The sequence below is a fragment of the Ursus americanus genome, chromosome 33 (genome assembly GCF_024610735.1).
Source record: "Ursus americanus isolate L20-20 chromosome 33, mUrsAme1.1.p, whole genome shotgun sequence".
NCBI classification, from domain to species: Eukaryota; Metazoa; Chordata; class Mammalia; order Carnivora; family Ursidae; genus Ursus; species Ursus americanus.
Genome location: NC_142159.1, coordinates 17,587,196 through 17,613,439, shown reverse-complemented (window position 1 = coordinate 17,613,439; position 26,244 = coordinate 17,587,196). Strand labels below are relative to the sequence as shown.

General features: G+C 55.7%; 1 protein-coding gene across 2 annotated transcripts in view; it reads left to right on the top strand.

Moving 5' to 3' along the window:
- The window catches only part of PAX7 (paired box 7), a 98,583-nt gene that overhangs the window by 29,181 nt on the left and 43,158 nt on the right, over positions 1 to 26,244 (top strand). For both annotated transcript variants that reach the window (XM_045782306.2, XM_045782307.2), the window contains exon 5: positions 21,703 to 21,902. In XM_045782306.2, the coding sequence (XP_045638262.1) occupies positions 21,703 to 21,902 (200 nt within the window). The remainder of the gene's footprint in view (positions 1 to 21,702; positions 21,903 to 26,244) is intronic.

Here is a 26,244-nt window from a genome sequence, read left to right as displayed (position 1 = left end):
TGCAACACAGGAACCCAGGCTCAGGCTCCCGTGGCCGGCCTGGCCTTTGAAGCTTTGTGCAGCTCCTTATTACCGCAATTAATTACCCGGGACAATGGCGCTCAGCCCTGCCCTCTGCCCGCGCCTTCGAGTGGCAGGGGGTGGGCGGAGGGCACCGGGAGGAGGGAGGTTAAGCGGCTGCCTGTTTGTTTATGGGCCCAGGAAGCTTTATTGGTTTTACGCTCCAGCCTGTTTTGAAATCAAAGAACGTTTCCAAGGAGGGGGTGGAGGCCGGCCTCCTGGAGCCCAGAGAACAGCCTTATTTATTTTTTGGTCCCTGGTTGAGCACAGCCTGGTCGTCAGAGGTCTGCTCCGGGGCTGGACCGCGGCGCTTGGCGCTTCGCCAGGGACAGGGCAGGCGCTCAAGGGCCCAGGGGGGCAGCCTCTCTTCCATGAGCTTCTGGAAGGCTGGGGAGGACCCTGAATTGAGGGGGAGGGGGCTCTGGTTTCCCCAGAGTCCGAAGCGAGCACTGCTGAAGCATGTGACTGGGGCCCTGGCCAAGTCACGCCTCGCCTCCCCTCTGAGCTTCGGCGATCTTGTCTTCCAGAGGGGCCAGAGGGTGATGACCCCTGCCCCCCATCCTCGAGGGACCCGCTAAGCGATGCTTGGTGGTGTGACGACGCTAGGTAACCTTTGTGAGGGCCTGGCATTTGCGCCTTTGTTTCTTCCTTAGTTTGCTCGTTCCTCCTTTCCTTCGGGCCGTCACTTATGCCCTTGCCCTGTGAGAGGGGCTGCGCTTCAAGTCAGGCTGCTGCCTGGAATTAGAAAAAAAAGGAAGCTGGTTTCCGACATTCAAAAACATTTTATTGGTTCTTTATTATACGAGAATGACACGCTTGCTGTGGGGAAAAGAAAGTCACATGCTAGAAGGGTATAGAAAGTAAAAAGTTTGCCATCCCCCCCTCCGCCCCCGGCCCCCCGAGCCCAGAGTTAAATATTGTGAATAATCTGGGAATCTGATCGCCTCGATATTTCTCCTCAGGGAAATGCGCGCATACACACATATGTTTATTTTGGCAAAATGGGCTTTGCAACGCGCACCATTCCGGACTTCAGTAGTTAATATAGCACGTCAGGGACATCGTCTTCTGGAGTCTGGTGCAAGGGGCTGCTTCTTCCTGATGCCTCGCCGACTACGAGTGTTATCAATTGCTTTAGCCGCTGTCGATCTGACAGGTGAGGACGGATGTGCCTGTCCCCGTGCCTGTCACGGTCACCTGTTCATTCTAGAAGCCATTGCTGTCCCTGTTTTACAGAAGGTAAGACTGAGGCTCAGAGGATGGGAACGATCACCTCGGGCCTCCCACTAGAAAGTAGCTGAGCTGGAATTTGCATGTGAGTTTTCCGATTCTTCAAAGTCCCCTGGAATATTCCGGGATGTGTGGAGGGGGTGGCCCCATCCTAAAATACAGCGCTGTGTTCAGCGGGCAGATTCCAGATAAGAACGGCGGCCTCGCTGTGAGGTGAAAACTTAGCAGCACTGACGTTCTCCTGACAGGACAGGGGCCATCAGGTGGCTTTAACGTGAACTAGAAGAGAAGGTCAGCTGCTACCAGCCCGTCCAGGATGGGTCCCTACCCCCACAGCCTCCCTTTCCTGCCCCCGGAGGGAGACAGGGGGGCTTAGTAGGCCCACACCTCACCCACAGGCATTAAGAATTCAGGGTGCCTCCAGTCTCGTTCTCTTCCCTGATCCAGGATCTTGAAACTCACAGCTCCCCCAGATCGCTGTACTAACATTAGGATTTGGAGTAGAAAAAAAGCGGCTCCTACATCAGAGCCTTCTCACATGTCTGCTTTGGAAGCATCCAGTCTGACCCTCTCACTTTCACAGATGGCGGGGCAGAGGCCCCGGAAAGGTTAAGTGACTTGCCCAAGGTCACACAGCTCATTAGCGGCAGGGCCTGCCGGATTCCGTCTTGCTGGAAAGATGATCTTACTCTTCTGGGGCAGCAGTGACCTCTCTTGTGTCCCCCACACAGCCTGTAGCCACATCTGGGTTTTTCCTTCCCAAGTGTTGAGAGTCTTCCGAACCTGGAGGAGGCCAGGAGGCATGACAAATGGGGGGCTGGTGACCTGGGAAAAGGAAGACAAAGCCTGGGGCTAGGGGGTGAGGTGCTGCGGGCTGGAGAGAAGAGCTGCTCGCAGGGGCGAGGCTGAGGCCGCCGTGCTGGGAGCCCATTGACAGCGTCAGCACAGCCCTCCCATGTGGCCAGCACTCTACAGTTTCCAAAGCTCTCCCAAGACCGCGACCCTCACAGCTGTCTGTGAAGTAGACTGTCACCCCTGTTCTACACATGGGGAAGTTGAGGCCCAGAGGGTGACACCGGTAGCTCAGAGTCCCATAGTAAGTGATGGAGGGTCAAATCTGGAGGAGGGGAGAGCTTTGGACCGCCTAGTTCCATGCCCCTGTTTTACAGATGAGGAAGGTGAGGCTTAGAGGAGGGGGAGTCCGGAGCCCCCTATTCTGGGACCTCTTCCCCTGACACAGGCTGTCCCCCTAGACACAGGACAGGTGAACCCCTCATCCTGAGGGGAAACAGGCTAATGCATTACCTTTCCCAGGGAACATTTGATGAGGCCCAGCCGGAGACATTGCCCTCTGGTCTTAGTGATTCTAAACATGGCCGTGTAGGAGAGTAGCGGAGCTCCGAGGTGCCAGAGTCAGCTAGACCCAAATGCCCATCCTGACTCTTCTGTGTGTCCTTGGGAAAACTACTGCATCTCTCTGGGCCTCGGCTTCCTCTGATGCAACATTGGGCTCCATATAGAGTGGCTGTGCCTGTCAGATGATATAATGCACCCACACAGTTTAGCAGACTGCCTGCTTACCGTAAGTGCTCGATAAATGTGGGCAGCTTATTGTTGCAGTCTGGGCAGACGGAGAGGGGTTGACGGTGACCCGGCTCTCCATGGCAGTGGCCTTGACAACACTCTGTAGCATGCGTCCTTCATTGTGTCGGGCCAACGCAGCGGGCCAGGGAACGAGACGGTGCCAATGAAATTCATCCCATTTCAAAATAACTTAGTGTGGAAAGGAAAATGCCCAGCTCTGCACCTACCCCAGACCTCGAGCCTCTCCACCCCCCTCCATGCACAGTGGCTCAGTGGTGCTCTAGGGGAGAGACCTCATGGGCTGGGTAGGGGGTGGCACGCTCTCTGCCTCAAGCCCCAGAAGGGCTAGTGGCACAGGTGAACACACCTGCATGTACCACATTCTCCCTAATAGCTGCCCAGTAAGAGCCTCGGGAGCACAAGGGGGCCTGCCTCCCCCATCACAGCTCCTGATGCCAGCCAGTGACTGTGGGACAGGCTTCGGGGTGGGGGAAGGGGTCGGTGGGCCCAGAGGTGACTGTGGAAGGCGTCTGGCCAATCATGGAGCCCAGGCACCTCCCCATTCATTCCCTGGCAGAATCCTCGGGGTTCAGCCCTTCGCCCAGGTGCTACGTGGCAGCGTTCCACCTGAAGACAGGCTTTGAAAGTCAATTATTTGAAACCAGGGAAGCCAGGGCCTCAAGGGCCTCTCAGAGCAAACAGGCTTTTGGCACGTTTGGAGGAAAGGAAACAGGATTGAATTTCCCCTCCAACTCACCTGGGGAAAAACTCAGACTGCTTGGTGGTGGGGGGCGGGCATCTGGGAGCTTGACTCCAATGGTAAGCTGAAGGGGTCCTTTGGGGTCATCAGGAAAGGCCCCCCGGGGCATTCTATAGCTGCCCCCAAAGCAGCTGGTTGTGGGGCCTAGACCACTGAGAGCGAGCAGTTCTTCCTTCGGTCTGACTCCATTCCCTCCCGCTGCAGATCAAAAGATGGCAGGACCTCAACCGCTAGCTCTGGGCTCAGCAGCTGAGCAGAGGAGCCAGGTTCGAGTCCTGACCCTACCGCCGCTAGACGCGTGTGCTGCTGGGCAAGCTGCTTTACAGCTCCGTGCCTGTTCCCCATCTGTAAAGCGGGGGAGAATAATAACACTCGGAGTTTCTTGGTCAAGTGCGAAGTCCTGCAGAGAGGGAAGGGGCAGGGAGAAGTGTGTTCTATGGCTGGGCTCCCCCCAAGGGGGAGGAAGGATGCTCCGGTCTGCACGAAGCCCTGGCTTTGCAACAGCGCCGTAAAGGCAGACCTTTTCCCAAGAAGCCAGATCCTCAGATGACAAGGGAGCACAAGGCAGATGGATTCCGGAGGCTGCAGGCAGAGGGATTTGAGTTTAGATTTAAGGAAATGCACACCTATGGTCTCTACAAGTCTCGCAGTCCTCAGAGTGAGGAGGGAGATTAGAGGGAGTGGGGGGCTGGAATTTGCTTTGAGAATGTGGTAAGAATAGTGGAATAGTGTCAAGGACCACCCCCCCCCACCTCCTGCCCAGCCCAGTCCCAGGAGCTGCTGCCCCCCCCCCCCCCCCGTCAGCTTTGTTTGGGACCTCTAGCCCTGAGCAGGCCCAAGAAACACCAGGGTTTGGGGAGGGGCCAGTCTTTTCTCTTCCCCCAGCCAAGGCCAATGGGACATGTGCCCACCCCTCCACCCCCAGTCCCAGTTCTCCCCTCCTTCCCAAATCTCCATGATTCTTCCTCCCACGAGGTCTCTGAGCCTTGCTGCCTCGGGAGCTGAATAGGAGATGGGCAAATCCAGAGCAAAATCCAGGGGCCCTGGTGGCTCTCAGCCTCCCAGGGCCCAAGCTGCACCCCAGACCTTTATTCCGGGATTCCAGCCAGCAGCCCGGGTTGAGAACCCTTCATCCAGAGTCAGAGCTGTGGGTGTTGAAGCCACAGGGTTGCTTGACCAGCCTTCCACGGCCCCTCCCAGCCTCCAGGGCCTCGCCTACCAACACCGGGGGCCACCAGCACCCTCTCACAGCGCAGTAAGGCAGATAGAAGGGGACTGTGTGTGAGAAAGCACCTGGTACCTAGTAGGTGCTCATTAAATGCTTGTTAAAATAATAATGGTTTCCATTCATGGAGCGCCTGCTCGGAGCCAGGGATTTTGCATACATTTACATAAGCTTTCCTCTAGACCTGGATTCCTGGACTAGCATGCCTTTCCCCAGAAGGAGGGTTGCCTTTGTCCTGGTTTTGGGCAGGCTGGTGTGTCTGGAGGCCCTGCGGGAGGACCCTGGCCGGTTCTTGTCTGGACGCATCTTAGGTAACCTTCAGCAAACAGTGACTCAGCCTTAGTGGAGTCCCTTCCCAGGCCAGGCCCATCTTCCTCAAGTTTCTTCCTGCGACATGTCAGGGCCCACGAGGAAAGGAGAGGACTAGCAACTGTGTCAGTTTTCTTTGGGGCCCTTGGGAGGGATCAGGGGCCCAAGGACAGGGGTCTCTCTTTTGCCTCCCCTTCCTCAGACGCTCGCTTTGCCTGAGCACCCACCTGCCTCCTAGATGCTAGGGCTCAGAGAGGCTAAGTGACCTGCTCGAGGTCACCCAGGATTCAGACCCCCCAGTGCTTGGTCTCCCAAGCCCCATCGTGCTGGAACGGAGGAATGATTTTTCTGGATCCGAAGCCTGGCTAGACACAACTCCTAGCACTTGGCCTTACTCTGCTTTTTCCATGGTCCTCCTCCCAGGTCTGGAGGACCCTCAGACTGGGGGTGGCAGCCCCTTAGCATTGCTTCCAGCCTGACGGGGGAGGCCAGGAGGAATCCAGAGCATCTTTTGAGCTCCAGAGCCTGTCCTGAATCAGTGGCCCCAGGACGTAGCTAACATGGAATTCTTGGCAGCACGGTCAGGGCATCCCTGCCTGGGGGGGGGGGGGGCATACCCTGAGAGTGTCTGCGGGTCTCTGGGACTAGAGAGGGGCCTGACCCCTGACGGCAGTGTGAGCTCTTCCACTGACCTGCTGTGTGGCCCTCTGGCAAGTCCCATGCCCTCTCTGGGCTCAGTGTTCTCATCTGTAAGACAATGAGATGGGGCTGAATTTTCTCTTAGATTGCTCCTAGCTTGAACCTCTGGACTCCCCTGACACAGAAAGGAGGTCTCAAACATTAGAGACCCAGTCCATGTAGAGAAGCCATCCTAGAGAAGGAGGCCAGTGCCTGCACCAGACCTGAGATCGACCCCACACTCTGCCTCTCTGAGCCTTGGTTTCCTTATCTGTGAATGGAGTAACAGTGTGACATTGTCGCAACAGTTAAATCCACTAATCCGCACAAAGCCCTTCACGGTGCCTGGCACATAGGAAGCTTCCTGTGAGCTGGGGCAACCACTGGTGATGGCTTCTCTGCGTTCCAGAGCCCTTGTCTATGAAGTGGTGATGCTAATGCCAGGATTCGGTGAGATCATAAGTGCCCGGGCCTTGGTGCCTGGTGAATGGTCCCAGTGACTGTCAGATCGGTGTTTGCACAGGTGTGGCTGGATCTTTCGCCCACTTCCAGCGCTCACAGTGGGAGCAGGGGCAGTAGAAGCTGGGAAGCAGGTGGAGGGTGGCCGTGGAGTGGGTGGCTTTGGCTGCCCTGCTCAGGGTCCCATGCTGTCCCACACATCCTGAGTGCCAGGCCCAGGGACCTGCTGCATCCTTCCTTGGCTCCAGTCCATGGTGGTGGCCGTTCCGGCTGCACCGTCTGCCCAGCCCCAGGCCAGGCCTCATTCTCCAGCGAGCGCCCTCTTCCACCCTCTTGCTTCCCCCTTGGGGGGCTCTCAAACCCTAATTCATGAAACCTGCTAATTTATAGCCCAGATCCGCACTCCCCCCCGGGTATCCGTCTCTCCGTCCATCTGTCCATCCATCACACGTCACTCGCTGCTCTGGCCCCGGGGCCTGGGGAGTGGGTGCCAGCCAGCCGGCAGGGGCTGCAGGCCGTGCGAACCACCCCCCACACCTGCGTGCCTCCATCCACCTGGCTCCTCGTCCCATCAGGCACCACTTAAGGGGATGTACCCTTGAATGTGAAGGGTAGTGGCAGGGTGGGAGATGCCTTCAGAAATGGAAATGGGACCCATTTGTTTATAATTTACTCCCTGACACTTAACGGGAACCCGATGGGATCAATAAAGGTCCCTCACTCACCCAGCTCCTACCTCAAAAGTGCTGGAGCCAGTCCAGTTCTCTGGAGGCAAATGCGTCCCGCAGCGGAGCGGACCACATCGCCCCCCCCTCCCCCCCGCTACACCGCATGCCTCCCTCCCTCCCTCCCTCCGGCCCCTCTCTAAACTTTTGAAAGACACCTCACTGTTCCCAAGATCAGTTGGGGCTGCCAGCCTTTCCAGGCTGTGGGGCAGGAAGGCGGGGGGCCTTGCTTGCAAGGTAGAGAGGGGCCAAGGACTAGAATAGTCTGGGCACAAGATAGGCAAAGAGAGGGGGCCCGTGATGGAGGAGAAATCCAGTTTTCAATTTTCCTTAAGAGAAAAATGAGTGCATGAGAGACAGAATAATTTTCCAGTGTGCAGGCTGTAAGTAAAACCTCCTTGAGACATTGCGAGTTATTAAGAGGAGGAAAGAAAAGAAATTGTGAAATCAGTTTGCCTTTAGCGGGACTGTACAATGCACTCTTATTTCCAGGGGAATCTAATTAGCGGGCAGGCGGCCGAGCCTGAGAGCGATGGGAGCTGGAGGTTGGGCTGGGGGGCCCCGTGGCTGCATGCGAGGGGGGCTGGGAGGCTAAACACTGGGCTTTGGGGAGGCGTGTCCCCTCCCCGCATCGCGGGAGGCTCAGCGGGCCTGGATTCAAATCCTGCATCTCGGCTCTGCTCTAAGTCTTCGGGTAGGCTCGACCCCCATGGGGCGCTCAGTGTTGGCTTATTTCCATCCGTCAGCAATTACTGAGGTTACCAGCCTCCACACCTCCAACACGAGCCCCTTCCTCATCCCCAGGCACTCCGGAGAATTCCCCTGACTCAGAATCTCCCCCTCTCTCACCACTGACCCTCCGAAGCTAGGCACTGGGTCCCCTAGCCTGGTCTCACACGCCTGGCACAGCCTGTGAGGCCACCAAGCTGTCCCCCCTCCCCTGACCCTTGCAGGATACGTAAGAAGTTCTTTTACTAAAAGATCATATTTTGTTGTTTTGTTCAGAAATATGTAACAGAAAGCGAAGTTGTCTCGAATTATAAGCACACGTGTGCACATAGTAGGACGATGGCTAACATTGGTGTGTGTCCTTCCACATTGATTCCCCAAAGCACAGGACCCAGCACCTTCCCATGCTATCCATCCGTATCTCACATGCCACATCCCCTCCCACCACATGCAGCCCCAGGGCCAGAGGATGCTGGCCTTTCCAGCTGCCCGGATCAGGGCTATTTGGAGCCTTCGCAATATGCCTCTCGGGGAGAAGGGAAGGGCACAAGGGAGGGTAGGAAAGGAAGCATTGGTGTGGAAATGGTCTCCACCTTCCAAGGCCTTTTCAACACCCTCGCTTATAGAAAAGAGAGATGGAGTGGCAGGGGGTCTGCATGTGGGCTCAAAGTCCTGATGGACCAGAGCCCCCGTTCTCCCGTGGCCACACGCAGCTGTGTGACCTTGGGTAAAGCATTGCCCTTCTCTGAGTCTTCTCCCTGGAACTACTCGGATATCAGTGCCCGCCAGGTCTGAGTGTCATGGGGTGATGCCTGCTATGTACACCGGGCAGAGTACCTGGCTCCAGGTAAGAGCAGCGCCGTTTTATCTCTTGGGGAGGACCCCTTGCCCTTCTGAACTGGGAAGCCCTGTCCCTCACCCCCTAGGCGCCTCACTTTGCCCTCGGAGAACCAGTACGTTTTCAGATTCTACCCTCTCCCTGCTGGCTTAATGTCACTAACCTATGGCTGGCCACATTTTGGAAAAATAGCATTATTTATTCTATCAAGATTCAGCGAACTGGGCCTGGCGCAATAATTGCCCCGGGGTGAGAGTAACAGATTTTATTTTTATTGATCAAAAAAAAATTTTTTTTATCAAAAACACATCAAACTAGAAAAGGCGTAAGCAGCAGGATCAAATTGGATTTTAACTCCCTTAAAAACTGGCTCCCTCCAGCCACCCACTTCCCAAAGCCGTCTGACTCTAGGCAGGGAGATCCTTGCAGTCCGGGGTGGCTGAGGGATCGTCCCACAGCAGGGGAGGGGATCTCCGAAGCCTTCATTAAGACACCCCATTTGCACCTGGGTCACCTCTGAATGGACCAAACATCTGGATGCAGAAGGGGGAATTCAGTAGAGTACCCATGTGTTGGTTTACAGAACGTCAATCCTCCGGACCTCTTGCAACGGTTCAGCTGGCTAGCTGGGGCTCTCCGCGTGGGGCCAGGTATCTGGTGTTGCATAAATACATCTCTAATGAGATGATTGTGCAGGACGATCGTAACCTACTCACCAGTAGTCACGTTGGCTTGAAGAACAAATTGTCACAGGAGTCTGGGGAAACGTTCCAAGTTACTGCACAGATCTGGGCACGTAGGAGGAGGCCACGCATTCATTCGTTCACCCTCTCGCTCATTCATTCATTCATTCATTCATTCATTCATTCACTGGATGAACATATGTGGAGCTCTTCCCATGGGCCGAGCCCTCTTCTGGGCATTGGGAATAAAGGCATGAACAAAACAGATTTTAAACAAAAAATCATCCTCCTTCTGGAGCAGAAACATTGGCCCTCCAAATAATTCAAGCGAGGAGATGGGAAGATGGGTCACAGGGGAAGCAGGTGTCAGGTGTGGTCCTTGACATCAGCCTTGTAAAGGTCAGTCTCCTGATACTGTGGCAGCTCTTTCCCTTGTTAATACCAGTGACGGAATCTGACTGGTGTGTCCAGAAGAAAGGACGGTGGGGGAAGGGAAAGAGGAGCTAGGTAGGGAGCCAGGGTGGAGACAAGGGGTGGAAAGAGGTAGGTCCGGAGGCTGAGGTGGGGTGGGACAGGCTGGGTCCTGATGAGGACTCCAGGCATCCTGGGCTGTGGTCTGTCAAGAATCTGATGACCCAGGAGCACCTGGATGACTCAGTCGGTGAAGCGTCTGCCTTCAGCTTAGGTCATGATCTCAGGGTCCTGGGATGGAGCCCTGCATCAGGCTCCCTGCTCAGTGGGGAGTCTGCTCTTCCCTCCCCCTCTCCCTCTGCCCACTCATGTGCTCTCTCTCTCTTTCTTCTCTCAAATAAATGAATAAAAATATTTAAAGGAGAGAGAGAGAATCTGATGACTTAGACACCATGGCAAGAAGCAGGAGCAGGGACCACAGAGAAGAAAGTTCACCTGCCAAGCTTGCCCCTGGCTGGGCCCACCTTGGGCTGAGTCTTCTCCCCGCCAACCCCAGTGTGAAGAATATGTCGGGTTTGGGGTCCGTCGGGGGGGAGGGGGCTGAGGGTTTGGCACTCACTTTCAGTCCCTCCATTCTGTTAAGAAGTAACAGAGCGGCATGGTTTTTGCATTTGCTGTTGCTGTTTCTCTCTGAATTTCTGTAGAACGGTGGTTCCAAAGTGTGGCCCCACCAGCAGCACCGGCACCACCTGTGAACTTGGTGGAAATGCACCTTCTCGGCTCTATCTCGTCAGTCAGAAGCTCCCCCACCCTGGGGCCCAGCAAGCCCTCCAGGGGATTCTGATGGCCTAACGCTGGTCCAGAAGGTGCGAGGGAGGGGGCTTGCTTTACTTGAAATGTGTTTGGTGACTTTGGGGACCCACCTGGGTTGAACGGAGGCTTTACCCCTTAGCATCTGAGAAAGTGTCCACGCCTTTCTGGGTGTTTCCCAAGGAGCACTGAGATGACTGGGAGGGATTCCACGAGAGGACGTAATGCACGCTGAGCTCCTGGCACGCAGGATGCCCTCAGTAAAACGTAACCCCCTTCTTCCTTCTGGTGCTGTGTTCTTGACAGCGCCGAACCAGTAAGAGAGAGAGAGGCAAAGTGTTCCACGGGGCAAGTGCTGGCCACCTTTGAAATATCAACCTCGCCAGCTGTGAGAGCAAGAGAATCACAGAATCACGACCCAAAAGGGGATGATTTAGTCCCGCCCCCCCCTTTTTTTTACAGGTGAAGAAACCGAGGCAGGGGACACAGCATCTCACAGCCACCCCGTCCTCCCCCCACCAGCTCCCTTCTGACCACTCAGCCCGCCTCCTCCCACCTTCTGTCCTGTCCCAAGTTATCTTGCACAGAGACTCACAGGAGTCCCAGTCGAGCCCCTAGCTGCTTTCCTCGAATATCTTTTGAAGCCAGGCATCGTGTCTGTTTCTTCCTGGGCTGCAGCGGCAGTGGCTAGCCTGCAGCCCGCGAGGGCTCAACACCTATGTGTGCAGTGGGTGGATTCCCATCTGGGGTCAGGAGCCTGGGCAGGGGGAGAGGGCGGCAGGCTCTGGGGGCCCCCCCGCTCTCAGTGGGTGCAAGTCACCGGCCCAGTGGCATCCCGGCCCTGGGACCTGACTCCGAGCCGGTGTCTGCTTCAGGACCAAGTTTTCCAGGGTTGGGGCATCTGCCTGACATAATACGTAACAGTAATTAAGAAATAAGCCGCCTTGCCCAGCTTCACAGCGATCATTTGGCTAAGTAACTACCATGGTCCAGTGCCTCAGAAATCACCATTAGAGTACGCTCCTTATGGCCATAAAATTTCTCGTTTTCTGCCTTTCATCAGCCTCCCCCTGCAATCTTCGCCTTGCTTTATTTATACATTCGTCCTCAAACAATGGCAATAAACTCTTTCCCAGAGTGTTGCAAATCAGAAATTTGTCCACATTTTTCCACCACCTTCCACTGTGGACCTGCTCTCCCTGGGAACAGCCCAGCCAGGCCAGCTGGAGAGGCCGGGTTGCCGCAGATTGATGGGAGCATGACAGGGTGGGGTTGCTGGGGAGAGAGGGTGGGGAGGGGCGGCTGAGAATTCACCATGAAAGGCCTCTGGCTGCCCAGCGACCAGCCCAGCCTGAGACACAAGGGGCCCAGGACTGGCCTGGAGAGGGGTGGTGGTGGGGAGGGAGAGGGATGGAGAGGGGAGGGGAGAGAGAAGCCTTCTTCCCTACCCCCTTCCCCTAGGAGAAGAAGAAGGGCCTGGAGACAACTGAGAAGCAGAATACAAGGGTCACAAAGCCTGTCCTTCCCTGTCCGCACAAGAATCCAGTAATCTCAGACTGTCCTGTAGCCCGCAGTACACCAAGAGCCCCAGTTCCTTCTAGAGCTCCTCCCTACGCCCATCGATTGATCATTATTTATCCAGTAATAGGCATTTATTGAAAGCCCTATTGTGTGCAGGAGCAGTATTGAACTCTGGGAGTGTGAAGTACTGAATAAATCAGATATAGCCCAGGGCCCCCCTTCTTGGGATTGTTCCTAAAGATCCAGCAAGGACCTCTGGTTTTTAGGGATAGGGTAAATGGCGCTCAGAGAGGGGTTTGGGCTTGCCAAAGGTCACACAGCAAGTTGGAGTCGAAGTCAGGAACAAAACCCAGGGCTCTGATCTGGAGCTCCCAGTCTTTCCAACCACCCCGCAGACTCCCTGAAGACCCGCCTCTGGGCAAAGTGACCTTGCCTCATCTGGCTGGGGTGCTGGGTGCCTGTAGCCAGGGTGGAGGGCGCTTCTGCAGTGAATATTTGCATTTTATTCTGGAATTCCTGGAGGCAGCAGTAGGTGGAGAAGCAGCTCCGGTTGATGGCTTTGGTGTTGGTCTACAGAGAGGAAGTTTATTCTATTAAGCGGCCTTCCCAGGTCAAGCTTTTAGTTTCTAAGGAGGAAGGCTGGCCTCCATTAATGCCCCTCGTCCCCTGGGGGGCGGGGGGCTGGCTTGCTTTTCCAGTGATCCCGCTTGACTGTCACATTTGTATTCTAGGCTTGGCCTGCACCCCTGCCCACCTTTAAGGGAGTGGTTCTCTCTCTAAAGGCAGGATTCTGAGATATCCATTGGGTTCCATTGTGGTGGATGTTCATGGCTGTAGCTCTGCTCAGTGTGAGGCTATGGGGCACCCAGGAGGTGCCTAATAAGTACCTACTGGGCACATGCTCCTCCGTACTCCTGGACATGCAACGTGACATTGGGTGTTGGAGTTTTCTGGGAGGCCTAGTTAAAGAAAGGTGGAGGTGGGGCAGTCAGAAGTTGATGGATAGAAATCATGCAGCACAGGGTCCTGGGAGAGAATCTGAGGCTCTGGAGAGGCTTGAGTCACTTCTTACTGTGTCTGCGATGACAAGGTACGTGGTTTCTTTGTGAAACCGATGGCTGCCCTTCCTACCCATGACTGTCATTAAGAACATTCTAGAATGAGAGGAACCACTGCACTGTTAGCCAGCGCGGGCTAACACTCAGTTATAATAGAGAAATCAGAGTTTCCACTCTCAAGGTCCTCCCAGTCTTATTGGAAAGGCACGACCTCTCTCTATGACAGTGTCCTTGGTTTGAGGGCGGCGAGACCCCGTTCTCACTCAGGAAGTTCAGGTAAAGCTCTTAGAAGCCGGATGGTCAGGTGTATTTGGTAAACAGAACAGATGACTTAAGAGTTCATCGTCAGTCTCCAGCAGGAGTCGATGTCAAGTGCAGGGAGCGTGGTGTGGGCGGCAGATGCCACGGGCATTCCGGGAGAGCTTCGTGGTCTAGGTGGACTCCGGGTGCGGCTTTGCAGGAGGGGGAACCAGGAGGTAGTTTAGAGGGTTAGCCCAGGCTGCAGCGAGGTTCGAAGGCCTGGAAGGAGCCTACGGGGCAAGGCGCTCCTGGGCCCTTGCAAGGACCTTGGATGCCCGGCTCCAATGGACCTCTGGGGGCCAGCTGCCCAGCTTTAACGGTCACTCTGCCGTGGAGTTAGTTTACCCCTTTGAGCCTCTGTTCGTGACCCGTAAAACGGGGCTGATCATACCCGTCCCTCTTAGGGCTACCGCGGGGCTCTGTGATTCGCTGTAGGAACAGCGCACAGTGCGGCCAGAATGCATCAGCCGCTGCTGGCTTTATTCTCCTGAGGCCGTTCTGCCCAGTCCTGCCTGCTCTAGGAGGCTTTGTGCGACCCCAGAGCCCCGTCTTCAGGGTCTGAGGGTCCAGCGAGCCCCGGGTGGAAGCCCTTCCTCAGGGCCGAGTCTGGAGGCCGAGGGTTTGATGGATGAAGGGAGGCAGGGGACAGGGGGTGCTGGGCCCTTTTTCCATCTCTGCCTCCTCCGATGACTTCCCCACTGGCTGAACCCCTCTGCCTCCCGGAGTTCCAGCAGTGAGGAGGGGCGAGGGGGTGGCCGGCAGAGCCGGTTGGGCGGGCAGGCTTGACTTCTCAGGCATATGGCCCTTTCACAGTGGCTTTGTGGGGTGCCGACGGGTGGCCGGCCTGCCTTTTCCTTGCTGCCGTGCGGGGCAGCTTCATCTGGCCGCTGGGGCCCCAGCTGCTGTTTCCCCTTCGCTGACCTTGAGGCCTTGAGCCAGGCCTCCATGGGCCCTGCTTCCGGCGGGCCTGGCTCCCGCTTTGGCCCTTCGTGCCTGCGAACTCTTGTGCCCCAGTGGTGCCTTCTCCTCGGTGGGTACTTTCTGTGTCTGGGATGGCCTCCCCTGGGGGAGGAGGGCAGGGGCAGGCTGTGGGCATGCCCGGGGTTTATGCCAAGCTCTTGCCATAGGAGAACGAGGGAGGGATAACAAAGGGGTCACCATTCATTCAATCATTCATTCACACGTGCATTCATTCCTTTGTGTTTTGTGCCCCGCACACGTGCTTGCCTCTGGGGGGTGCAGAGGGAGAGTAAGTTCTCCGTATGCCGACACCAATAATAACAGCAGTACCGAGGGGCGCGTGGCCGGCTCGGTCGGTAGAGCATGCGACTCCTGGTCTCAAGGTTGTGAGTTCGAGCCCCACGTTGGGGACAGAGATTACGTAAAAATAAAATCTTTAAAACACCCAGCAGTAATAATAATAATAAATAATAATAATAGCTCGTGTATATTGAGCACTTACTGTATACCCAGCACCGTTCTAAACCTTTGTCTTGTAGTAATTCATTTAATCTTCGTGCATGATGACTCTATTATTACTTTCCTCATTTTACAGATGAAGAGTCTGTGACCCAGAGGAGGGGAGTAGCTCCTGAGTTAGTGTGGGGAGCAGGCTGTGATCCCTGTGTCAGAGGCACCGCTTGGTGTTTCCTGAGGTTCCCACCCGTGCAGCCCCCCGGCGCCCCAGGGAGTAGGCACTCGGAGTTCTTATTCCCAGGGATGGGTGGGGAAATGGGGATCCCAGGAGGGCAAGTAACATGCTCAGGGTTACACAGCAGCTCAGGGCATGAGCCTGGAAGGCCAGCTCCCTGCTGCCAGGCTCTCTGAATGAGAGGAAACTCTGAGTCTAAAGGCACAGCTGCTCAGCGGGGGTGGGGGGGCCTGGATCCCTGCACTGTCCCATTTTAGAAATGAAGAAAATGAGCCTCAAATGTGAAACAACACTGCCCAGCATCTATAGCTTGTCGGGGGCAGATCCAGGATTGAAGCCCAGGTCCATCTGACCCTACGGCTCCTCTCCCCGCCGCCCGCCAGCGTCTACCCCTGGCTGCCTGGGCCACACTGCCTGGGACCCGTTGGCAGGCTTCTTTTAGGCGCTGACGTAGTGAGCTCTGCTGTCCGCCCAGCACCAAGCATGGCTCTTCCTGTCCTTGCATGAGGTCGGTGAGTAAATGGCTGAAATAGCCCAAAGAAGTAGAGGAAAACTAGTGATTTTTTGCAAGATCGTCTTAAAGTCACAGGAAGAGTGTGAAAGGGGATGGTGAGCTGAGCTCCTCCTATAGTGGGCTTGCTCCTGTCCCCAACTCACCTGCGTAACATGTCCTGTGCTCTCCCCTCCCCTAATCCACAGCTGCTGTCCCCCCTTCCAGAACTCTACATTTGCTGCCTATGATGCCAACAGGTTAGAGACCGAGTTGGAAGGACCTGCTTGATATCTTTAGTTTCAACCTCTTGCTTTAGCAGGGAAACCTTAGTTTTGAATTCTCTGCACCCAGACAATTCCAGCCCTTTACAAACCTTCTCTTCTCTCCCACATGTGATTTGTGCTTGGTTCACAATTCCGTGCAGAGCCAGCTCTGGTTCCATTGTGAGACAATGTGGCTTTGAATTCTGGCAGTGCAACTACACAGTACCATTTCAAACAGTACTACTTCCTTCTTCCTAGAGATGCCCCTTCCTAGCAGGAATGTATAAAGAGTGCCCTCTGGTGTCTGAGAACAGTACTAGGCTGTTAGCCCAGAAGCCCTGATCCGAGAACACCCCACAGGGGCTCCACATTTTGTAATGCAAATTATATACTTGCAGTTTCAAATTTTAAAAAGGCAGCCTGGCGGGGATGGTTAGGGACTTCCTGGAGAAAGAAAAGTTTTGTCTGGTTTAGGTTGTAATAAAGTGAGAGTTCCACCTCGCCCCTCCTCAAAGCTGGGCCCATTGACCCAGTTGCTGGGAAATAGCGTAGGGTGCAGAGTTGGACAGAAATCCCCACATCGCCAATGCCTCCCCACCCCCAGGGAGGCGTCCCAGATGGCAGGACTGAAGTGAACCAAGAGTAGACAGCTTTGCTGAGGCCCAGTGGTGAGAGCACGGAGATGGGCCCCTCCGAGCCAGATGGAGGGGAGCAACCTCCGAAGGCTTCCTGGAGGAGTGATCCCAAGCTGATCGGAAAGGCTGAGGATCAATGGAGCTCACACTTCTGAGCATTGTCGTCCCTGGTGCTGTTTCATGTGTCTTGGTATACTCTTACTCCTATTTACTCATTCTGTCGTTCATTCAACAAATACTTGGTCCTCCACTTTGTGCCAAACATTGGAGATTTATCAGTGAACAAAGAAGATGGAAACCCCCCCCCCCCATGGAGCTCTAGTGACAGCCAGGACGATGAGGGGGCAATAAAATAGAATAGTTAGCCCATCTGATTGTGGTATGTGGTGTGGGAAAAGGCAAAGCAAGGTGGGCGGAGGGGGGGTCCCTAGTATTCTCCATGTTTGACGTCCAGGCCGACTGCATCAGCAGGCTCTTCTCTGAGATGCCCACTCTATTTGGCCAGCAGCCAACTGCAGGCCGAGGGGGGCACAGGGAGGGCGCTCTAGGCAGAGGCAGAGGGCACAGCCTATGCAAAGGCCTGTGGTTGCCGTAGCAGGAGATGGTTGCTGGAGTCCGGGGAGCGAGGGGAGGGCGTCCTGAGGCTGGGCTGGGGGTGCAGCCGTAGTGGGGGGGGTTGGACCCGATGGGAGTTCTGAATCCCCTGGCTTTGGTGTTGAGCTGGCTGCATGGGAGGCGCGAAGAGAGAGGAAGAGGGTGTTAGGGCTGAGTGTCAGGCCTTCGATCTGGACACCGGGGTGGCCGTGCTGAGATGGGCGCCCAAGAAGAGTGTGGGCAGAGGCGATGGACAGGAGGGGCTCGCTTCTGGGGAGCTCTCATGTGGGGTCTGAACCCTGCCACTCTGTCCACCCGAGCCCAGCCCGGCATCCCGTTCCCAGCCCTTGTGTGGGGCCGGGCTCCCGAAGGTACTGGTTACAGCTGAACGGTTCTGCGGAGGGGCCGGGAGGGGCTCCCGCCCTGGCCCCAGCCGGCCGGGCCCCCAGCTGAGCTGTAAATGACTTTTCCATTTTCCGAGACCTGCGCCCGGCCTGTTTGGTATTCAGGGACGCCGGGCCCACACTCGCCAGCTCTCGGCTCTGCCCGAATTACTTGATTAAAACGCATATCAACTATTATGTGATTCGTTTCTCTGCCGCAGCTCGAGCTGAGCCAGGCCTATGTTAAACTGTAATAAAGACTGGGTGAGGAGGCAGCAGGGAGGGGGAGCGCAGGAGCAGGGGTGGGAGGGCGTCGCCGGGTGGGGGTGGGAGGGTGCACTGAGAGAAGGACCCCAGACTTCAAGGCCACTGCTGGCTTCCTCAGATCTAGGGGCCAGGGACCTGCGGCTGGTCAGCTGCCTCCTGCCTTCCGAGAAGTTGGTAGGGCCGTCTCATTTCAAGTGTCTTCCTCTGGCCAGAGCGAGAGCAGGGAAAGTTTGGGGGCAGGGACGGAGAACAAGCCACCTGCCCCCTCCCCCAAGCTCAGAAATGGAATTCTCTACCACCTGGGAATACTCTGTGGCAAAGATGACTCTCGATGGGCTGTGAGACCTGAGTCCTGGGTTTTCTTCCAGCCTCGCTGCCCTAGGACTCCACTGATCATCTGTAAAATGGGGCTAATACTGTCTGGTCGGCCCTCCAGGGTTATTGGGAGAGATGTGGTAGAATCAGAACAGAGCTTGTAAACTCTAGGGTACAGTGCACATGCATCGGGTGATGACTGTTGCAGTGTGTCAGTGTTCAGAAGGCACTTGGCAATTGTTCTGCCAAGCCCGATTCATCTAAGAAGCCTTTATTGAGCACTGGCTGTGTGCCGGGCACAGTCTCTGCTCCATTCAGGGATCACACAGTCTGATGGGACCGAGAGACCCAGAAACAGACGGGTTCGGGGTCCCCTGATGAGCTTTGAGAGCCCATGAAGGCAGGTAGCTTTGCTGGGTGAGCCCAGTGGAATGGGGTGAGGCGTTCCAAGCAGAGGAAGCTCACGGTTAAAGGCAGGGAGGTGTGAGACAGTCTGGCTCAGTCATTTAAGGATGCCAAGAGCTGGCCAGGGAAGCTGGTGGGGTGACGGGCTGAGTCTGCACACATGGTGGAGCCTCACTGGCATGGCCGAGGCTTCCAGAGTCAGCGGCTGTGAGGGTCGGCAGGCTTGGAAGGAGGGGCAGAGGCTGTGGTAGAAGGGCCCTGGTGATTTTCTATCCACTTCCATCCACCTAGCCTGGGTGGGACTCAGCCCTGAGCAGACCTCATTCCTGCCCATTCGTAAGCTTTGACAAGCCAAACACCTCCTGGCTCCCTTCCTGCCCCTCGTGCATTCCATTAGCAGGTGCTCTGAGGCTCTCTGAAGTCCTATAGTTGCCTTGGGTTCTGTGCCTGTCCTGGCCCCAATTCATATGGAAGCCGTGCTTCCTCCATCGGATTGGGAAATTCCCAGAATAGGGGTGATACCTCCTCCATCGGATTGGGAGCTTCCTAAGACAGAGGCTGTTTTTCCCCCATAAGGTTGGGAGTGGGGCTGTTTTATCCTTGCTCTGTATTGGACTCCCCACATCCCTGAGCAGAGACGGGATCCAGGAACCCAGAGAGCAGGTCCCTCGCCGTATTCCTCTGTCTTGGGGGCTCTCCCTACGCCTGCACCAGCTCTGTCCCGCCCCTCTTTGAGAGCTTTCCGTCTCACAGCTGCATAGGGGCAGAGGGCAGGAGCTGCTACTGGCCAGGAGGCTGCTCCCCCACGGCCCACCCCGAATCCTCTGTTCAGTGAACGTGCTCCATGTCCACTCTGCCCATGTGACCCCCTCCCCGTGCCCCTCTGGGTTATGCAGTGAATTTAGGATCGAATCCTTGGGACTAGCTGTGTTTGGCTCTGAGCCCCAGATGTGCTGGGGAAGGTGCCCCCGGATGCCAGTTGTGCCAGCGTGGCCTCCTCTCAATGTTGGGAAGCTGGGCAGCTGGGAAAGGGGAGACGAAGGGGTTGGATCTGACCCCAGGTCTCTGCCTTTAGGGACGTGTGTAGGCAATGATGAAGGGAGGGCTCCCTTGCCATTGGTCCCTTGTCATGTGGCGTCACAATCAGGGACAGCCTGGGAGTGGCCAAGAAAAAGCAGGGGTGATGCCCAATGGCCAAGATAGCAGGATGGAGGGAAGGGGACCTGGGACAGAGGGGCATTACTCAAGACCAGATGACGTCTGAGCTGTGGATACAGCACCATGACAACGTTGCCAGTCGTGCCATTTGCCACGCCAGGCCTTGGCACATGCTCTGCCCACGACCTGGAAAGCCTGTCCTGTCACCTAACATCTAAGAGGCTGTATTAGGTTTTTGAGGGAGGGAGGAGGAGGTTGTCCCTTGTAGGAGAGGCCTAGACCTGTTTGTATAACAGACATTTAAAGCAGTTGGACGAGAACAGGGGTGGGGACGGGGTGCAGGTGTGGAGACTTCCTGAGAGACTTTGTGGCTCAGTGTCTCCCATCTGCACTATGATCACATGACTGACTCAGACTGAGCGCCGCGAGCCCAGTGTACCCAGCCCGAGGTGGAGGCGGCACCTAGCAGGTGCTCTCTTGATGCTCTGGTGAACGAATGAATGACAGAACACAGAAGTGCTTCCAGGAATTCCAAAGAGGGAGTTGGGAGCAGAAGGGGAGAGAGATTGAAGGCCAACAGGAAAGAGGGAGAAAGCCAGAATGGGAGGAAGATAATCTCTGACGGCCTGCTTCCTCTTTTCCTCTCCCTTCCTTGGTCTCTTCTTCTCCCGGCCCTACTGTGTGCTCCCCACAGTCCCCCAGGGGGCACAGACGGTGCAGCTCCTGAGACCTGGCTAGGCCACTCCTTGCTAGCATTCCCTCTGCTGGATCAAGGATGGGTAAGAGGCACAGGATCAGTGGGGTTGAGAAGCCAGTTCAGTCCCAGGGTGTCTTCAGCTCTGATGCCAAGGAGCTTGATCAAGCCCTTCCTGCAACCTCCCTGGCCTGGACCTGGCCTGATAGGGTTGAGAAGTAAGCTGACTCCAGATTCCTGGGCTCTCTCTGCACAGGAAGCAATGGCCTTCATCCACCCCCCCGACTCCAGGGTGGAAATTAGTGGGGACTAGCAGGTACGGGCCATGGCTACAACCAAGGTCGTCAGATAAGGTCCCCTCTTCCAGCCTGGAAGGTTACTCTCAGATTCTGAAACATCCCAGGAAGGGCCTAGGTATAGAAGTCACAAGTCCAAACCCTTCATGTTACATACAGGGAAACTGAGGCCCAAAGAGGGAAGGTAGCCCTCCTAGGGTCACAGTTCTAGGCATTGAGGGGTGGAATCAGGTCTGAAGTCAAAGCTTCCTGACTGCCAGCCCTAAGCACACTCATGTGCTCTCTGTCTCCCTCGCTCCCTCTTTTCTGGCCTCCCTTCCTTCCTTAGTTTTTGCAGTATTTTCCCCAAATGCGGTAGCATTGCTGTTTATTTATTTATTTATTTATTTATTTATTTATTTATTTATTTATTTAAAGATTTTATTTATTTATTTGACAGAGAGAAAGACAGCCAGCGAGAGAGGGAACACAAGCAGGGGAGTGGGAGAGGAAGAAGCAGGCTCTCAGCAGAGAAGCCTGATGTGGGACTCGATCCCGGAACGCAGGGATCACGCCCTGAGCCGAAGGCAGACACTTAATGACTGAGCCACCCAGGTGCCCCTAGCATTGCTGTTTAAATGGTCATTAAAAAATACTAACTATAAACAAATTAAAGAAAAAAGGCAACCGTTCTGTCCCCCTGAAGGCTCATATTTGCTCGGCTTCTGAGTATAGTGTTCCATAATGTGTCATGCATGCTTTTTCCGAAGGCGGGATCGACCTTTGCACACTGGTTCATACCTTGCCTTTTTCTTAGGTGCATGGAGATATAGTTCGTGTGCAGCAGAATTCTCTCCTTTTGGAGAATACAGTTCTAGAAAATCGCAGCAAATGTATTTCATCGTGAAACGACTCTGAGTCCTATGTCATGGACCTCCTTCCGTGTCCGTGGAACTAAACTAAATACCCAGCTGTGGGGGATTTAAGAACAAAACCAGTCATGCCATAAAGTATCTAATCCCCTAAGGATGGGCATGGAGGTTGCTTCCCCCCTTCACTCTGGTAAACAGTGCCATGGCGGACATGCGGGAGCTTACGGTCAATGCAGCAACGGGTCGGAAGGTGGGCCCAGAGCACCCCCCCGACTCACTAGGTCCCCTCCCTCTCCTGCCCTCTCGCCCGGCTGTAGGGAACCGGCTGGACGAGGGCTCGGACGTGGAGTCGGAGCCGGACCTCCCTCTGAAGCGTAAGCAGCGTCGCAGTCGGACCACGTTCACGGCTGAGCAGCTGGAGGAGCTGGAGAAGGCCTTCGAGAGGACTCACTACCCGGACATCTACACCCGCGAGGAGCTGGCGCAGAGGACCAAGCTGACGGAGGCGCGTGTCCAGGTGAGGCGGCGCCTCGGGTGTGTGCCCTGCGGGCGTCTGGGAGAGGCGGGAACGAGAAGGTGGAGGTGGCCAGCGTCCCAGGCTTGGGTGGGCCCCCAGAGGGTTCTGAAACGGGTGGTCCAGGGACCGTGTAGACAAGGAATGCCACTGGCACTTGATGCGGAGTAAGTGGGCAGCAGGTGGTGCTTGACTGACCGAGGGGAAGCCAGGCTGTGCGGTGAGACTTGCTGGGTGGCCCTCATCCCTCCAGCGATGAGCCAGAAGGGAAGGCTCGGGAAGCATGAATGGCTCCCAAGCTCTGATGAGGGGAGGAAGTGATGCGGATGGAAATTCCTGGAAGGCCTAGCTTCTTAAGACGGCTAAAGAGTTTCCCGTTACAGGCAGCATGCAAGCACACGGAGCAGGCATGTTCCTGGTGGGTTAGAAGCATCAGAGGGAGGGTGGGCAGACCTCAAACACTCCCTCCACGCCTGCGAGTGTGCGGTTCCTTATCAGAGGGACTGGGGGCGGGGAGGGTGGAGAAGGAGCAGAGCCTGCCTGGGCTTGGCCTGCCCCTCCCCTGCCCCCTCCACTCCTCTCCCCTCCTTTCCCCAGGTGGCGGAGGAAGGCAGAGGGTGGTGGTGAGTGTCTCCTGTGGGAACATATTCCCAGCCCATCTTCTCCATAAGCGAGGCAGGCGGGTCGGTAGGAGGGGCCGCCCCAAACTGCTCACCAGGGACTCCCAGCTGAGGGGAGCCAGCCTTTGCTGGGCACCCACTTTGTTCCCGCCCTCCGGAACGCTGGGACCTTCTCACACATGACCTGGTGGAACCTCAGACCACCTTGTCGGGCAGGTCACCTCCAGGCAGGCCCCACAGGGGCAGAAACAGGCTCAGAGAAGCCGCACACCCAGGGGCACAGAGCTCAGCAGGCGCTGAGCTGGGCCCCGAACTCAGGCCTGGCAGATACCAAAGCCCAAGTTCTTTCCATGGGGAAGGAAGAAGTTGACTCAGAGCCTGGGATTTGAAAGCAGTGGGGAAAGTTCTAGATGCAAGCTGGCATGTAAGCGCTCCAGGAGGCAGTGTACCTCCCTCCACCCTCTCCACCCCCACTCCTGGAGTGGGGGGTCCGAGGCTGCCTTTGAGGGAGACCCCCAGGGGAAGGGGGCAGGCAGCAGCAGCCAGCTCATCTCATTCCCTCCCCCTCTCCAGGCTGATATCTGAGCCTGCCCTCGCCCCGAGCCTCCCTCCCCCTGCTCTGATCCTCCTGCAGCTGTTCTCCTGGGCACATTCCTGGGTGCTTTCTCATTCCCACGTCTGGCGGCCACGGCTGCTTCCCACCACCTTGAAGCCTGACCGCTCCTTGTAAAATTTCCTGGCTGTCAGGGCAGTGCTTTTATTGGCCCAGGGGACCCAGAAACAGGTGTCACTCAAGGTCCAAGGAGGGAGGGGGGCTGGGAACAGGGGGAGCAGCCAGAGCCTAGGCAAAGCCAGAGCGAGGGGGCCAAGGCAGACTTCTTGCACATGCTGACTCCTCTGTCAGCCTTTGGGCTCCCCCAGGGCAGTGAGTCTCCCCGGCTTTAGCCTGAGAACTTAACTTGATCCCAACAGGGGAGGGGTCAGTATATGTTGAGTTGGAAAAGAATGAACAAAGGCTGACCCCCAAAAAGTCAAGACAGGAATGATAGAAGATTTGGCCTGGAGAAGAGGTTTGGAAGATGCAGCTAAGAGGCCTCAGAGGGTGGGACTGGGAGCCACAGGCCTGGGCTTCCATTGGTCTCTGATTCTGATCAGTTTCCCTTCCTGAGACTTGGTTTCCCATCTATAAATAAAGGCAAGGAACTAAATGATCACTGAGGCTCCTTAAAGTTCTAGGATCCTTACTTATTGGCAATCAGAGCTGCCTTGTGAGGTGATGAGATCCCCATGACTGGAAGCATTCAAGCCAAAGTACAATGTCCAGTGGATCAGAACCCCTGGTGAGAGTGCTTCTGCTCTGGGTAGTAGAGCAGAGAGTTCAAAGCCTCCCGAGCACTGCTCCAATTCTGTGGTGTTGGGGTCTCAGGTCTCTGTTTTGAAGAGTCTGTGGTTTGGGATTTTGCAGTCCTGACACATGTCAGCTCAGTGGCCCAGGAACATGGTGGGAGAATAGAGCAGTTCAGAGCGGGCTCAGAGCCAGATGCCGAGGTGTGAGTTCCAGCTCCAGCACGTACGCCTCTGGCCTCAGTTTCCACATCTGCAAAGCAGAGATGACAGTAATAGCCCCCCCCCCCCTTGTTCTAAGGGTTAGACGCGCATATGTGAAAAAAACTCACGCTCAAAGTTAGGATGTGCCTGGCACCAGAAGCACCATAAGCGGGGTACGTTCTTACTAAACTGCACCTGTTCTTGATGGTTCCGACTCTGGCCACCCTGGCAACACCCGGTTCCTTCATCTGGCTCTCCCTTATTGAGCCCCTACTGTGTGCGGGATGCCGTTCTAGGCACTGGGGATTCAGCACACAGAAATCTCTGCTGTCATGGAGCTGATCTCCCAGGAAACAAGGAAACAGGAAAACGTGACAGGCGTTTCCTCCCTCTGGCTCGGCTCCAGCCCGGCTTTTGAAGCCTACAGGTGTTACTTGGCATCCCCGATGTCTGGAGGAGACACCCCTGTCTCGGCTGGCAGCAAGCCACCAGGAAGTGTGGAAAAGGGGTCAGGCAGGAGGACACATGACTTCCTCTGGAAGGCTCTTCATTTTTAAAAAGCTGGGGGCCAACCGTGCATCTTCCTTGGAGGTAAACGGATCCACTGTGTCCCAAGTGCCAGGACCTCTGAGCTTACGTATTTCCTCCAGAAACAGAAGCCACCCTGAAGGGAATCCCATTTTAGAAGCGCTGGAAGGACCCTGTAATTAACAGTCTTTCCCTAACAGTAGATCATGTTTATAGCGCACTCCTTACGCGCCAGGCCTGATGCTCCGAGTTCTCCCTACATTATCTTTATCATCCTCCCCATCATCCTGGGACGTAGGTGTGGTTAGTCCCTCCCCCTCCAGGTGAGAAACCTGAGCTTCAGTTAAGGGCAGAAATTTCCTAAGGACACAGTTACCAAGCAGCAGTGCTGGGACTTGAACTCGAGTCGGCCTGTCCCGTTCTTTTCTTCTGGGCTCCTTGGAGAGAAGGGCCAGATGGACCCTTCAGCTCCGTTGACAGCTGCTCCTGCAGCATCCTGCTCCCAGTGCGAGGTGTTGGGGGAAGGACCAAAAATGGATACGAAAACTCAGCCTCTGCTCTCAAAGGACGCAGCCCCGATCAGGGATTGCGGGTGGGTGCTGGGGCTACCCCTGCCCCTCCTGGAGCCTCCGTTGCCCACCTGTGAATGGGCAGCTCGCCCCGGCTGCTGGCGAAGAGCTCTTCCAGCTTAGCCAACAGAGGCTTTCCAGCGGGACGGTTGTAGATGTTGTTCCAAGCACTTTGCCGGCGTGAACTCACTTCAGGTCCAGAACCACCAGAGGGGGATGCCGGGATTAAGCACAAAGAAACAAAGGCACAGAGGGATAAGGGAATTTGCCCATGTTAGCTAGGAATTAGAGGCGGGATTCAAGCCCAGGCGTTCGGGTTCCGGACTCCCTGCTCTTTATCATCTCGTTACACTTTGTGAAGAGGGAGGTGCCTGCTGGGATGGAGATATCCCTTGGTAAACAGAACAATAGAGGAAAAGAGGTGAGAGAATTGACAGCAAAGGGCGCGTCCTCCCAGATTCCTTCCTCCAGGAAGTCCTCCCAGATTCTGAGAGGTGAAGTCAGAAGCCCGTCCTCAGACCTCCTCCCAGCACCTGTATGTCACCTGAGCTTACTGCCCTGGGAAACAGCCATTCTTTCCCTTGTCTGTTGTGTGCCCAGGCAGGGGGCCACTTGAAGGAAGGCTAGGACTGTCCCGTTCAGCTGTCTATCCTTAGGATCTCGCTTGGCATGCAGCAGAGCCCCAGCAAAGGTTTGAGATGAGAAGGAGGGAAGGAGAAGGAAAAGACGGGGAAGGATGGAAGGGGAAGAACGTCTCCAACTTTCTTTAGTATTCTTTATTCGAGGAAAGGGTGACCCCCAGCTAAGGGACTGTGACAGCGTGCCACACGGGAGCAGCGGGTCCCACACCGAAGTCATTCTCCGACCAGCTTCGAGATTGCTGCCACGTATGCACATGACCCATATTGTTATTCACCTCTAAAATAAAATTGATACGTTTTAAAATAAAAGCTTCTCCCACCGTCACATAAGGAAGGCCTTTGGAAACACACACCAGGGCAGACCGAACAACACAACGGCGGTCCCGCAGGGGAATAGCACACGCAGGGGCTCCTCTCCGTGTTGAAAAGGAAGCTCAGC